Here is a 15,193-nt window from a genome sequence, read left to right as displayed (position 1 = left end):
GGTCGGTGCCTTGGGGCGGACTCTCCCGAGACCAGAGCAGCCCAGAAGACCAAGTTTGGCTGCATGAGGTACGCTCAGGCGGCACAGGTGACCGAGGACAGTCGCCTGCTCTACCTCCTCCTCAAGATGCTGAAGATCAGAGCGCCGGCCAATCAGCTCACCTCCCCCAGCAAGATCACGGCTTCTTTGAAGGGACAGTATAAGAGGATTGCAGACCGAGTCAGAGACGACCCCATCCTCGGCGGTCTTGCCATTCCACTGCCTAACTTGAACGCCAAGTCCATCTCGACCTTCGCTGCCAGGGAGGAGAAAAAGGCCAACTACGGGGCAACGGTACTGCCGAAGGTGACGCCTCACCTGAAAGTGCTGTCGGACGCACCATTCCCGGAAGCTCCTGCGCTGCCAACATCCCTCCCACCGCCAGACCGGCCTCAGGTCCAGTACCAGCACGTTCATCACGAAGCTGGAAAAAGGCGTGGTGAGAAGCGGAGGTAAGTTGTCATAAGCACTTTGTTTCACCTGTTGGCTGTGGAAAGCAAATAAAACACACGTCATATCAATACTCATTACATGTGTATTTTATATTTCCAGATTATTTGTTGAAGAGCCAGAGCCTGTGCCTCCTGTGAACCGGCCCGTTCAGCCCACGGCGTTGTCCTCCTCCACCCCCATTCTGCCAAGGCCTGCTGAGCCCACCCCCATTCTGCCAAAGCCTGCTGCGTCCACCCACCTCCAGCCAAAGCCTGCTGGACCACCCCCTGTGTCGGCAGCACCCATACTGCTGGTTCTCCCCGCACAGCCACAGGCTCCCTCCGTTCTGTTTCGTGGGCCATCGTGCAGCCAGAGCTTTGTACCTCCTGCACCAACAGTCAAGGCATTCATGCCGAACAAGTCCTCGCGGCCATGTGGGGCTTGCCACGTGCCTAATTGTGGTGGACAGCGGAAGAGGTACACACCTTCCAAGGACAAAGTGGCTGGAAGCACCCAGAAGATATTTTCCTACTGTCCATCCACTAGGAAATCCACCACCTCTGGGTTTGACAATGTGGTGTTCGGCAGCTTTGAACACTTTAAAAGTGTGGTGGATGCGGAGTTGCAAAAGAGGAGAACTGTGTAAATAACTGTGTAAATAACTTACCTGTGTGATGCCACTTCTCCTGTGCCATCTGTAGGAGAGAGAAAGAGGCTTGTTTGTGTTGGTTTGTGTGTTTGTTTGTACTTGCTGAAGCACTTTGAAACACAATCTATTTATTTATATAGTTCAGAAGTTCAAAAAAATGCACTTTACAGTTTTACTTAAGAATGTTCTTGTGTTTTTTTTTTTTTTATTATTATTTAAGTTGCTGTTAAAATGCACTTTGTAGTATCTTTTTTTATACAAACATGTTCTGGCCTATGTTCAATATCAAGGCCAAACATTTTAACCTTAATCATTTCTGATCTAACACAGTCAGTTTACATACCCTTTAGTGGTTGTTCATGTTCAGATAATCTGTGTTTTTGTCATGCGTGTTGTTTGTTTGTCTTTGTCAGCTTCATGTCTTTGTGATGTTTGTATGTCTTTGTCTGCTTCATGTTTAACAAAAGTTTGCCAAAGAAAAAACACAAAAAAATGTAACAGACAGGTATGGCTTGAGCCTTTATTTGTTGATTAGTGACCTGAGTCTTTGGATAATCCTGTTCTCTATTGGGCTTTGGCCTGTACAAACCAATTGTTCATTTGGTATGCAAGTTTGTGTTTTTAATTGTTAAGTGTTTTTGATTATTATTAATGTTATTTATATGTGCATGTCCTTGTGATGTTTGTATGTCTGTCAGCTCCATGTTTAACTAAATGTTTGCAAATGGTAGTAAATGTTTGTCTATCATGTTCTCGCTCGTAGATCTGTACCTTGTCGTGGTGAGCGAGCTTTAAACCAAACAGATCTTGTTTACTTGTGTTTTCATGCATTGCCTTTTAAATGAAACACATTCTGGGTGAAACATAAAAGTTGTAAAAGTATTTCAAGTATTTTGGAGTCTTTGTATGCTTGGGTTTCAAGGTGTGGGATAGTGTCAAAAAAAAAAAAAAACACATCAAAGCAATTAGAAGTCCTTGTTTGATACATTTGATGCACTGAGACATTACACCCTTTCTTAATTCAGCCCAAAAATGTAACAATTGCACACTGTTCCACTTGGCTATATGAATCTCATCAGCTACATCAACTCAAACTATGAAAATAATAAACAAAACATTCAACAGACTAGTGGATTTCAATAAACTAGGCATTGTATATGACCATTTCTGTGAATAACACTTCAGGGCATTGACCACCAGATGGCACCATCTGTTTTGATCATTTTCGATCAATCCCAGGGATGAGCAATATGTACTTGGGGGGGTCATGAGCCATTCCCAGGCGGTCTCCCATCCAAGTACTAACCAGGCCCGACCCTGCTTAGCTTCCGAGATCGGGCGTGCTCAGGGTGGAATCACACTTCTCTGTCTGGCAATCTGATGGACAAGCCTGGGTTTGGAGGTTGCCAGAACGGTACTTGCTTGACTGCATTGTGCCAAGTAATATAATATAATTTATCAGACATTTTTTATTGGAAAAACACTTTATTGTTCATAGTCGAACAGTGTCTCATATTTACATAAGTAATTATTCTGTGTGCCTGGGTCAAAACATTATCATTATTATAAATAATAATTATTATAATATATACACATCTCATTTGTATATCTAATTTTAAGCAACCTCACATTCATAAGGCATAAAAGCAAATGAAATGTATAGATATACGTGTTCATACATAAAGAAACAAATGCATATAGTTCATGCAGTTTCCAGTGAAATATTAGTATCAGATCACAAACAAATCTGGGTGAAAGTTATTTATTCTCATTCACAATCAACATTCTTTGTAGATATTGGGTGTTTTTAACCTTGTCCGAGGTGGGACTCGAATCGTCGTAATTCACGTCAGCGATTTGCCCTGTGAAATACATAAAAAAAAGAAATCTTCTATAAAATATGAATAAAAAAATCATACAGAAGTGTGAAAGGTGGGTTTAAATTCTCCCTTTCCTTTCACCCTTCCTTTTCTAATTTTTCCTTCTCCACCTTCCTGAAACAGACTAGTATTCCCTAGTGTACATGTATTTATTGTTTCCTTACTTACTTTTGGTGCAATAGACAATTTGAATTTTGAATTGTTCAAGCTTTACGAAAATTGACTTTTGGATTGAATCCAAAACACCTATGATTTTTTTTAATTAAAAAGAGTATACACAAATAATTCACGCCCACTATTTTTGTTTCATGAATACTACAAACACAAGATGAATTTGCTCTTTTTATTTTTGTTAGTTTCATTATGTACAGTTTGCGCACTACATATTTGTGGCCTTGGTTATAAAACAACTAAATAATGCAATTAATGTACCCTATTCAACCATAAAACTCACACTTTGGGCTTGACTGTACTCCAACAATATGAATACTGGTATGCCCAATATAATCTTATTTTATTAGTAATGTGTTGAGTGGTACATACGTAGAGCGTTTGGGCCGTGAGTGACTGAGCAGACAGCGCACACATAGAGCGCAACATTTTGAGCCGAGAGCGCAGTGCACACATGGAGCAGAGAGCTCAGGCGTGCACACGAAGCAGAACACTGAGCAGTCACTTCGAAGTTGTGCATCTTCCAAAGCAAGGCGCTAGCATAGTTACAAAACACGCTGCGCAAGAGTGAAACCTGATCACTAAACATGAAGTGGCGGGGCGGCATATTTTCGGCCGATAATTTTCAGCGGACGAAATTTCGGTGCATTCCTAGTAATTATTTGAGAGCTAAAGCAGTGAAGAAAATTTACAGCAAAAAAACGACTTGCATTTCAGCCATACGCCTTAACACTGGACTACCTTCATGGTGCTTTTTTTGGTTCTTGTTTGGAGCTCGACAGCCCCAGATCCCATTATAACAAAGATCACATAACAAAGAGCACTCTGGACGTTCAGCAAAGTCTTCTTATGTTTGGAGGCAAGTTCCCAGCTTTTTAGAAACCTACTATTAAAGCTTCCAACACCATTTTATTCCATGCATGACCTTACAACAAATATGATAAAGTATGTAACTGGTAAGGATATTAATGCAGATATAGTACTGCTACTCCCCAAAATATAATCTAAAAGCATCCCTGCAAACATTATGACATTTCACAACAACTCTTACTTCGCCAACTTTGGACAATGCTTTTTCTTATGAGTCAGCAGAGTACTTAATCGACCAAAACACTTCTCACATGAAGGGCACTTGTACGGCTTCTCTCCAGTGTGCACTCGCTCATGGGCTTTCAGGGAATCAGAAACCGTGAAACACATTCCACAACGTGCGCACTTGTAAGGTTTCTCGCCAGTATGAATTCTTTGGTGCCTTTTTAAGTATATGACTCTTGTAAAGGCTTTCCCGCAGTCGAAGCACACATGAGGTTTCTCACCGGTATGGATTTTCTGGTGCTCTTTAAAATTGTGGAGCCACAGAAAACCTCTGCCACACTCAGAACACACAAAGGGCCTTACGGTTTCATGAGTTTTCTCATGCTTCTGGAGATGTCGAGCCTCAATGAAACTCTTTCCACACTGAGAACAGTGGTATAATTTCTCTCCTGAATGCTTTTTCATATGACCAACTAGGTTTCCATGATAAATGAAACTCTTCCCGCATTGAGGGCATATGAAAGGTCTCTCTCCAGTGTGAAGTCTTATATGAATCTTCAGGTTTCCTTTATGTGTGAAATGCCTTCCACACTGACGGCAAGTGAAAGGCTTCAGTCCCGTGTGAATTTTCATGTGATGTAGAAGGCTTCCTTTATGTGTGAAACTCTTTCCACACTGATCACATGCAAAAGGCTTCTCTCCAGTATGAATTCTCATGTGATCAGTGAGATTATCTTTATGTATGTAACTCTTCCCGCACAGATGGCATACGTGCGGCCTCAAGCCAGTGTGAACTCTTAAGTGATTCTTAAGGCTTTGTTTATGAATGAAACTCTTCCCACACTGATCACATGGGAAAGGTTTCTCCACAGTGTGAAGTCTAAAGTGCTCCATCAGGTGTTCCTTACAAGCAAAACTCTTCTGACACTGATGGCAGGTGAAGGGCAAATTGCAAACTGGTTGAGCACCAGTTCGCACTACGTTTGATGTAGTCTCTGAGCAACTTCCTCCAGAGTGAGTTCTAAAGTGATCCATCAGGTGCTCTTTAGACTCAAAACTCCTTTTACATTCAAGGCAGGTGAAGAAAAATCCATTTCTATTAGCTCTTTTGTATGAGAAACTTTTCCCAGACCTTGAGCAACTTAAAACTTTCTGTCCAGTCAGGACACTCTGAGGTTCCTCATACTGATGTTTCTCATCCACATTCAGTTCTTCACTTTCTTCTTTTACTTCCAGACCTAAAGTGAACAAAAAAAGAAAAGTTAAAAATCACAAACCGACGACTGTCAAGGTAATGGATATAAAATTGGTCCCAATTTAAAGGAATTGTTCTGTAGGTGGAAATTATATCTGGGTTACAGTGAGGCACATACAATGGAAGTGGCAAATTCATAAACATTAAAATGCTTGCTTAACGGTTTTCTGTGTAGTTATATCCTATTTTACAACTTCAAGAGCTCAAATAATACAGGATAATTAATTTAGGTTCTGTCAATATATCTGGAATGGGCCTAATATGTTGATATAAAATATGCTCCTGACAAGAGACAAGAGAGGGAGTGCCTTCTCAAAAGATATGATGAGAAAACTATCCCATTGATTTTTAACAGACCCCCTAAAGCGTTCAGTGAATTTTGTGTGTGTTTGTGTGTGTGTTGGGGGGGTGGGGCAATAGGTGTGTTTGACATCGACTGTGACTGAATGTACAGTGGGTGTAGAAAAGAATCACCCCCTTTAAAGTAATCACATTTTGTTGCTTTGCAGCCTGAAATGAAGATGGACACAGTTTGTTTTATCCAGCTGTATTTACTCTTTACAACGTATAACATCCAAGTAAAAGATATAACACCAACATTCAGGAAAAAAAAATAAATCCATAATCACTGAGCTGGAAAAAGGAAACCATGTGACTTTGGCGCTCCGAACCAATGATTCGAAACAAAGCTGCTTCTTCGGCTTTTGCCTTGATCTTAAACATGACCGCGGACACTGCCTCCTAGTGGTCTGCATAGACGTTGACGCGGACAATGACGCAGAAGTATAAATAAAAACAGACGCATAGCCTACGGCGCAGAGGCTCCAGCCTAGGTCCGACACGGAAGTATAAATCAGCCTTTAGTGTGATTATGAAATCGCAAAGCTGTGCAAAACTTTTTTTTTTTTTTATGCGCGGCTTGTCAATGAACTATAGCTCCAAATGCTAATCCATCTGAAAGCACCGGGTTTGAGTCGCTTATAATGTGCATTTGAAAAAGCAACACGTGTCAAACATCTTTCCAGACATGAGAAGCATATCTCATAACAAAAGACGACATTTATTTACACAACATGTTTTTACTCCAAACTCACTACCTAATGACAGCTAAGCATCCTTGGCAGTTGTTTATTAGTCATATTTAATCAATTAAAATGTTTCAATCTTCTGTTTATTCAGCTACAGCGATAGTATGGGATTTCCTGGATTGATGCGTGTTCTACTTCGGCATATTTGCAGTTTCTGTGCAAGAGCGCCCTCTGGCTTTCAGATGGAGAAGCTTTTACTACTGATCAAAGAGCCATACAGCTCAGACAAGCTGCGCATAAAATAATCGCAGCCTTTGCCAAAATAAACCAATATCCCGGAGAATATAGTTACTCCAAGAACTCAAACACAAAGCAAGAACAGACATGCTGTGCTGAGAGAACTGATGAGAACGAGCAGCAGACACTGAGCATGCATGTACTACCGAATGTATGGTTCTCAAATAACCAGTACAGAGCCAATAATTTTCTTTCAGACACGTCAGAACCGATGAGCTGAACATGCGTGTAATTTCTTCAGAAGGATGAACAAACTGTAACAAAATAAAATATGTTGGAAACATGTTTATCACACAATTACTGTAGGCCTATTATTTTAAAGATTGGAAACATGATAAATGGATTGTAAAACTGTCAAACTATACATTTATTTGTTTTATCAATAATGCATGATATTTTCAGGAACAGTTTATTTAATTTCTAAGTAAGATTAAAATAGATCTGTAAACTTTTGCCATGGTGCTTAAAATGTTTATAATGTGTTAATCAAAACAGTAGAAATGTATTAAACACACTTGATACATGCCATGACTTTTTTAGTTTTGTCAACAGCAGTTCTGAGCTCAGCACACATACAGTTATTGGGTCAAGAACTGGTTAGAAGAGTTCCCGAATCACCAGTACGAGAACTGTTTCTTTCAGACACGTTCGATACTGAGAACTGATGAGCTGGAGATACTGAGCATGCGTGGTAGCACCGCGTCTGAAGCAAACCGTTTCATTCGGACAGCGAACTGATGCTGTGCTGATACTATGAACACGGGTGAATGAGGACTTGAATGAGGGGGCGAATTTGGTGAAATGTACGTTATTTAATAATAAATAACACGTACTGGAAAATGCAAATGCAACTAGATTTATTAACATTTTAACATGAACATGCAACTGTTCAGTCAAAACATATAAATTGATTTTACTATTGTGGATGCACGTTATATTTTAAGCTTTATGAGACGAATGGTTTCTGTAAAAACGTAATAAAGTCTAGTTTATTTACTTTATATCTTTAAGACGTAAAACATCCATGTTTACACACCATGTGCCTGTAATTGTGTGCTTTTGCAAAACATAAGAAGCAAACTTATCCAAGATGATAACAATGACAATTATTATTATTATTTAACTGAAGTTATGATTATAAATTACTTTATTTGAATGCGTTTAAAAGTATTTCCATCCGCCAGTTAGATAGAAATTACATCATTATGTGAAGACATAAAAGAACCGGTGATCCGGTTTTTTGAACTGGTTCACTGAAACGAACTGTCTGAAAGAACCGGTTCCAGAAAATGAACAAGACTTCCCATCACTAAAATCAGCTGGATAAAACAAAAACTCTGTCCATCTTCATTTCAGGCTGCAACAAAATGTGATTATTTTAAGGCAGTGGCTATTTGCACTAAATGCAAATACAATAGATGCTATTTACACCAAGTGTAAAGTAGAGGAGATGATTAGTTCACGTGCTCTGCCGCCTCTCTTGAAGTGAGGCACTACAGCGATCTGTCACGCCACATTAAATAGCGCCAACACGTTATTTTTTAATTTCGTAAGAAAATGGACAGAATTTGAAATCTGAAACTTTGTCAGAAATGACAAAGAAAAAGCTTATTGCCATTTATTGGATTGGAGGAGCACTACAATGTTCTATTCATTCATCAACTGAAAACAGATTAGACTGATTCTTGGGATTTAAGAATCGATATTGGGTCGTAAAAATGAGAATCCATTAAAATCTAGAAATCAATATATTTTACACAGACCTAGTAAATCATTTATAATCCTACACCAACACAGGAGAATACATCAATATGTTGCTAAATATGCAAACTGTTTATCGACATTTCAAAATAAAAGATTAAACTCTTGCTCTGAGTTTGCATATTTTGTAAATGTAATTTGTAAAAAACAATCGTATTTTTCATGTGTTCCTATTCAAACTCCAGTTCTGACTGCATCGCGAGCAAAATACAAACAACAAACGTGCTGTGCTGAGGTAAACAGCCTACGGCTTGTGTCTAAACGCAGCTAGAGCAGGCAGAAGTGAATGAACAGCACTTTTGTGACATTTGAATTCTCTGCTGTAATGCGATCTGCGAACATATTTTCCATTTGTGCTGGAACAGCAAAACGACAGAATTACAGCAAAACAATCTACTTCCGAACTATTTTTCACTTATGAATAACATTGAGTACCTTTAGTGTTTTCAATGATGTGCAGCCTATACATATCTGTTTACATCTCAAAAAAAAGTGTTTTGGGGTTTCATGACCCTTTAAGAATAATAAAATCAGCCTACGTTATAGTTTAATGTTAAAGATATTAATATTACTAAAGTGAGTGAGTCTTATGTTTATTTTTATGGCTGTATGAAGGTTAAATACAAATAAAAGCTGAACATAAATTTATTTGTACTGTTTTGTATTTCTAAAATATTATATAGTTTTATAGGAAGAGATTTCATAGATTTGGCAAATTAATTTTTCAGACGTTTGTAGGCACAGACATCCATTGTGGCCGTTCTTGGCAGTTTTTCTGAGGCTATTATATAGTTCATATCAATATCATTAATTATATCGTATCGACCGGAATTAAGAATCGTGATTTATATCGTGATATAAATTTTGGCCATATCGTCCAGCCCTAGTTGAACCTCAGTTCACAAATAAAATATACTGTTTAAATTGTTACTGCCTTAAGTTTTTTTTTTGGAATAAATTTAAAAATGCTTAAAATAATGAGATTTTTTTACTTGGTTTTAATAAATAGAACATTCATTGCATAGTTAATGTAAAAATACAAAATAGATATATTTTTTTAATGTAATGTTTTGTTGTTGTTGTTTTTTACCAGGAACATGTGCCAACATGTGCAACTGGGACAGGAATTTACATTTGACTTTTATATAAAACGTTTTTTTTTAAGTCTCATTTCAGAACACCACCACTGATTTATAAAGGTGCGCAAAAAACAGCCTCAATTTTTGCTTCATTTTTTTAAGGTCATCAACATTATGCCATGCATGTTGTTGAACTAAATCAACATTTAAATGACTTGAACGAAATAATAACACCATTTTCTTTTTAAAGCTGCTTTACAGCATAAAATTAATTACTTTTATTTGATAAAGTTAAAGGGCATATTGCAGGTTAGAGCTTTAGTGATTCAATGTATAGAAAAATAATATATGAAATAGATTTTCTTGAAAAAACACGCATAAATATGCTACATAGGCTTCTGGAGTCGTTTTTTATGAGAAAATTTTACGCCAAATCCTCCCATGGCCAAATTAATGCCAAATCGGACGTGACGTCAGTGAAGGGAGCGCGATCAATATAAACGATAGGAAAACAATGGATCGCAATGACAGTTCGGATGCTGAGGAAATTGTAAATGCTTATTTATACTCGTATAACTAATCACAGCTATACAATTAGCCTGCTATGTGGTCAAGAGAGCAGGGACAGGCAAGAATTAGACAGAATAAGGGTCAAAAGAGACAAATTGAGCTGTTGTGTGAGGAGAAGCAGTGGAGAACAGGACAGAGACCGGTGTTAGCTTATAGACATAACGTAACGACGTGCTCAGATCACAATATTGCACAGTATGATCATGATCCGTGATCATGTCTCCTGCCTTCGGCCAAACATATAGTGTTACTGTATGTGTTTCATGTTATCCTTTATTCATTAATTCTGTGTTATGAGTTTATTTCGTGCCCATTCATTGATAGTGTGAGCAGTGGCGCAAAAAGTGGGTATGCGCTATATGCGGCGCATAGGGGCGCCGCACCATGGGGGCGCCAAAGCGATGGTTATTTTATTTTTAATTTTTTTAAATAATAAAAGTTATATAAATTTATATAAAAGTTATACATAAAAAAAAGTTATATAAATTTTAGAGGACTAACAGGCTAGAGTAGGCGCCGGTGCCCTCATAAGATTCCATCATAGAATTTAGACATAAGGGTAATATCGCGAGTGGGCGGGGCGCAGCGCTGAGTGAGCAGCAGTAACGTAAGTGAAAAGCTATCGGGGGCTAAAAATAGAAAAAGAAAGAGGGAAAAGGAAATGACATGTCAAGGGATGCGACAGCAGCTAAATAAGTGGATGGTGAAAGGCAACAGGTAGGATTTAAAATGTGACGTCTATGCTTGGAGGCTTGCAAATACGTTATTCATGTTAACAGATTAGCTAGCATTTGCTAACACTGGGAATGTAGCAGACAGAATATGTAGCTAGCTTAGAATATGCAAACCCGAAGTTGCTGAGCTGAAAACTGAAAAATATAAGGTAGCATGTACAATAAATGACAAGAATCTGGAAAACAACTTTAATATCTCTGGTTTACCGTGGAAATATGCATATATTTGCTACCAAACATGGAGGCTTGCAAATATTAATGTTGACTGACAAGTGTTTACTTACTTACTGCAAAATAATGTTGCTGATATCTACATTTGGATTTTGGTTAAACCCTTTGGTACCAATCCCATTCATGACACATCTCAATTTTATTAAAGTAAAATGACAACTGGTAAATATAAGGTAGCATGCATAATAATAATGACTAGAAGCTGGAAAACATTACTTATGCAATAAGGCTGGTTTATCATGGAAAGAAATAGTTTTTTTTTTTGTTTTTTTTTTTACATATGTGTACATATATAATTATGGTAGGCTTACAGTGGCTGTCTGATATACTTTAAAATAAACATTTATTATTTCAAACCCATACATGATGATGTCCAGCACACTTATTTTTTTTAGAAGTGGGGGTGGGGGGGCGCCAAAATTTTTTGCTGCGTACCCCTCTAACACTGGATAGTTGCACCCCTGAGTGTGAGGATATATGACGCCGTGATTATGTGTGAACTTATGTATAAGTTTACATACATGGCATGCATGAAATTGGAGTATTTACATTACCGGCACATAATTCAAAACTTTTGTGTAAGCGTGAGACTGTATGCATTTGTGTACATAATTTGTATTTATCAGTGTTGAAATTGATTCAAGTAAAAACGGTGAAGAAGCATAGCGTGTGTAAGTTTATTCATTTAAAATATTCATCTACAGAAGTATTACAATGTTGAGCTCCATCATATCGCCTGGATTTTAATCCTCCAGTCTAAAATTAACGCGTTTTTCGGCGTAGAAGTGAAGTCCCGTCTCTTCACCTGCACAAAACAAACCGCGGCACAGAAGATAGCAGCGTAGTTTTTCTTGTTAGTAAACCTCTGTACTCGATGTCCTGACAGGCTGAAGTTTGTGCAACCTCCACAAACAATAATTTACCATTACGATGATAAATAGAATACAAAAACTACCGAAAACACACTGATTCACGGCCGCTGTTCCTAAATACCAATATATTCTGCACTGAATCAACACAGAGCTCTGCGAACATCTCCCTGTAGTGACGTAAAATGACGCGACGCTGAAAAAAAAGCGGTTTTTACAGAGACCGTCACTTTATCTACTAAATAAATGTCCTTATGTCTCGCAAAACATTTTTAAACCCTGCAGTACCTTTTTATATGGTATTTTTGTACAAGGTTATATATTCATCTCGAAATTTTTTTTAAACCTGCTATGCACTTTAACATCGTTATTCTGCTGTTTATTCATTTGTGTTGTATAAAGCACTACATAAATAAAAGGTGACTTGGTTGAGTTTAAAGGACAGATACAGATCACCTCAAACGTGTCGTAAAAGTAAGCGCATTTGTTTATCGGGTTTAGGCGTCGTGAACATTAATTACTTTCTCAAAATGGTGCGCGTGGTGCTTTTCCTTGGCGCGTGGCCGTGAACTGCTGCTCTCATGAGCGCGCAACTGTTAAAAAAAACAAAAACAAAAAAACAAAGAAAAAACATTTCAATTTGTTTTTCGCCAAGTCCTACGTATGCCTTCAGAACACTTGAAATATACGGCTCGAGTCGTACGGTAGTTAATCGATCGATTCTGTGATTCGTATATTATTGCCATATCAGACCTGGCACATTAGTTGCGTACATACTGCAGTCATGTAACGTAGACCATGCATTTTCCCTCTACATGTCAATTATGCCATCTATAACTTCACAACCACCAAAACTGGCAGTAAAGCTTTGTTACCGAAAGGAGTAAACGATGAAGAATCAAACCTCTTTGTTCATCTGTTTGTTCAATTTTCACTCTCCATGGTTCTGGAATTGTAATTTCTTCGCTCTCCTCTTTTATAAAGTCCATCTTTACAATAGCTTGTGACGAAGACATAATTTGATAAAGCTCGAGTTATTTGGGCCTGTTTAGACGCGGGTCTTCACGTTCAGAGTAACCGAAATACACGCAAAATTTTTGGCCCGATTTGCATACTCCTACTAGGCACTAGATGCACGTGTCCTTCTGAGAATATCCAAAGTCAAATGTTGTATAATTTTACTTAATATCTCCTGCTTTCCACTATAAAGCTGTTATTGAGCGACGCACTGTAATAACATTGGTGGAACAAGATGGCAATTGGCAACGCGCTGTTTCTTGTTCTCGAGTTTCAGACGACTGACTTTGACTTTTGCTGGATTACCGCCGCCTACTGGACTGGAGTGTGACGCAACCCGAAAGTTTGTATCGCCCTGTTTTTTATAGTAAAGAAACAGAGATGAAAATGTAAAAAACGTCAGCAGAAAAAAAGCAGAAGCATTTCAAAAGCAGAAATGTTCACGACAGAGATGTTCACATGTAACAAACAAGAGAAAAAACACAAACAAGATAAAGATAAAATGATTTCAGAAAATTAGACCTAATGAAAATAAAAAAAAATAAAATTCATTAATCTAAAAAAAAAAAAAATAGGTAATGATAAATATCAAAAAATTAATAAATAAACAGAAACAGGCTAATAAGCAGAGGGAAGCAAACTAAGCTGTATCATTAGAATCATAACATAAATTCTCATATGGTTTCAAGAATCTGTCACATTTTATTTATTTAGCCTATTACTTAAATAAAAATGTACCTCAATTAAAAAAAAAAAAAAAAAAAAAAGTGAGAATAGGAGGTGAGTCTTATTTTTAGAATTACAAAAATAAGAATTACATTAAATTATTGTAATAATAATATTAATAATAATACGTTTTTTAATTATTTGATGGACATTTTTTTCAAGACACATAAATGCATTAACAAAATAATGAATGGGGTATTACTGATGCAGTTTATTATGTAGAATAAATTAAGAAAATATCTTGAGCTTATGTTCACCACAGACCTTATTTCAGACATTTAACAAAAAAAAAAAAAAAAAATGACTTCAGGATGATGGAAGCAGAAGATCAAAAATGCTTACTCGTTTCCGGGGTTTAGGACTCATTCCTGTGCCACTCTGTTACCTTTAGACTATAAATAACTTAACTTTATATTATCTAATCTCTCATAACCCCTCTTGTTTTTATCCAATTTCCAGTGACATTATTTAAACTCATTTTGTATGTTACACACCTGGACTGCATATATATCAACTTTGTCCCTATCATCAAAATGTGAGATATTAGCATTATAGTAGAATATGATAAAATATTATACTTATTTTGAGGTACTAATTTGACAATGCTGACTACAAGAATCTTTGGAAATTCAGTGGAAATATGGAAATTAGTGGTGGAAATGGCCGAGATTTACATTTCACCCTCAGTGGGCTGCAAGGAGTGCTGGTAGGTAAATTAAACAAAAAACTTGATTTGGACCAATATTAACAGTGAACAGTACTATACAAATACTGTTGAGTTGTTAATTATTTTAATTTAGTAATAATATACATTGGCTGCATGTGTTCACAAAAGTTAACATTATACACAACTGTATGTAAGTAAAGCTAATAGAACTAGATGTTTCAATCCCTTAAGTAGGAAACTCTTGATAGAAACAGTCAGTATGGAGTGAGGGAAAGAAAAAGAAAAAAAAAATGGAAGAAGGGTAAGGTATGTCATTGGGGTCATCAGGTGGGCACCCTGCTTCATCGACATTTCGTTGATTGAAGCCCACAACGTCTCCAAAAGGCTCAACGGTGTACCCAGCATCCCAGGTACACCCCCCTCAGTGCCATACCCTCTATCTCCCTGATGGGCTCTGCATGGCAGGGGCGTCCTTCTCCCTGAATCAGGCCTGAGCCTGATCGCATACCATCTGTCTCTACCTTGCTGCCCAAATAGGGTCCTTACGCTTGATCCAGAGCCAGTTACTGCTTTTTTCAGCAGCACTTGACAAGGACTTAATGGCCTGTTGGAACGAATGACCCTTCACCCCTATTTTCCTCATCAACCTGGTGGTAGATGTTGCAACAAATCCCCTACATCCCACCTCTACTGGGAAGATGCTGATCTTCCAGCTGTTTTGGGATGCTTCAGCTGCCAGATCTGAATATTTGT

General features: G+C 37.8%; 1 protein-coding gene across 2 annotated transcripts; it reads right to left on the bottom strand.

The window, feature by feature from the left end:
- Positions 1-1,620: 1,620 nt before the first annotated feature.
- On the bottom strand, positions 1,621-13,311 carry LOC137002499 (gastrula zinc finger protein XlCGF8.2DB-like). 2 transcript variants are annotated; one of them, XM_067362199.1, is made up of 3 exons: positions 12,935-13,311; positions 4,570-5,444; positions 1,621-2,982 (listed from the first exon to the last, which is right to left on the bottom strand). In XM_067362199.1, the coding sequence occupies exons 1-3, from the start codon at positions 13,044-13,046 to the stop codon at positions 2,965-2,967; spliced, it is 1,005 nt and encodes a 334-aa protein (XP_067218300.1). In that variant the 5' UTR covers positions 13,047-13,311; the 3' UTR covers positions 1,621-2,964. The 2 variants fall into 2 exon arrangements, with proteins under 2 accessions (XP_067218300.1, XP_067218299.1); XM_067362198.1 differs by having other exon boundaries at positions 1,623-2,982; positions 4,223-5,444.
- Between the last annotated feature and the right edge of the window lie 1,882 nt (positions 13,312-15,193).

The sequence above is a fragment of the Chanodichthys erythropterus genome, chromosome 16, assembly GCF_024489055.1.
Source record: "Chanodichthys erythropterus isolate Z2021 chromosome 16, ASM2448905v1, whole genome shotgun sequence".
Lineage (NCBI taxonomy): Eukaryota > Metazoa > Chordata > Actinopteri > Cypriniformes > Xenocyprididae > Chanodichthys > Chanodichthys erythropterus.
The sequence above is the reverse complement of the archived record's forward strand: the minus strand, read 5'-3'. Positions and strand labels throughout refer to the sequence as shown.

Bases quoted from the DNA above. Each gene is read 5' to 3' on its own strand.
- LOC137002499 (XM_067362198.1), bottom strand. From the start codon at position 13,046: ATGTCTTCGTCACAAGCTATTGTAAAGATGGACTTTATAAAAGAGGAG. The intron at 5,445-12,934 runs GTTTGATTCTTC...TGTTCACTTTAG, and splicing joins ACAAACAGATGAACAAAGAG to GTCTGGAAGTAAAAGAAGAA.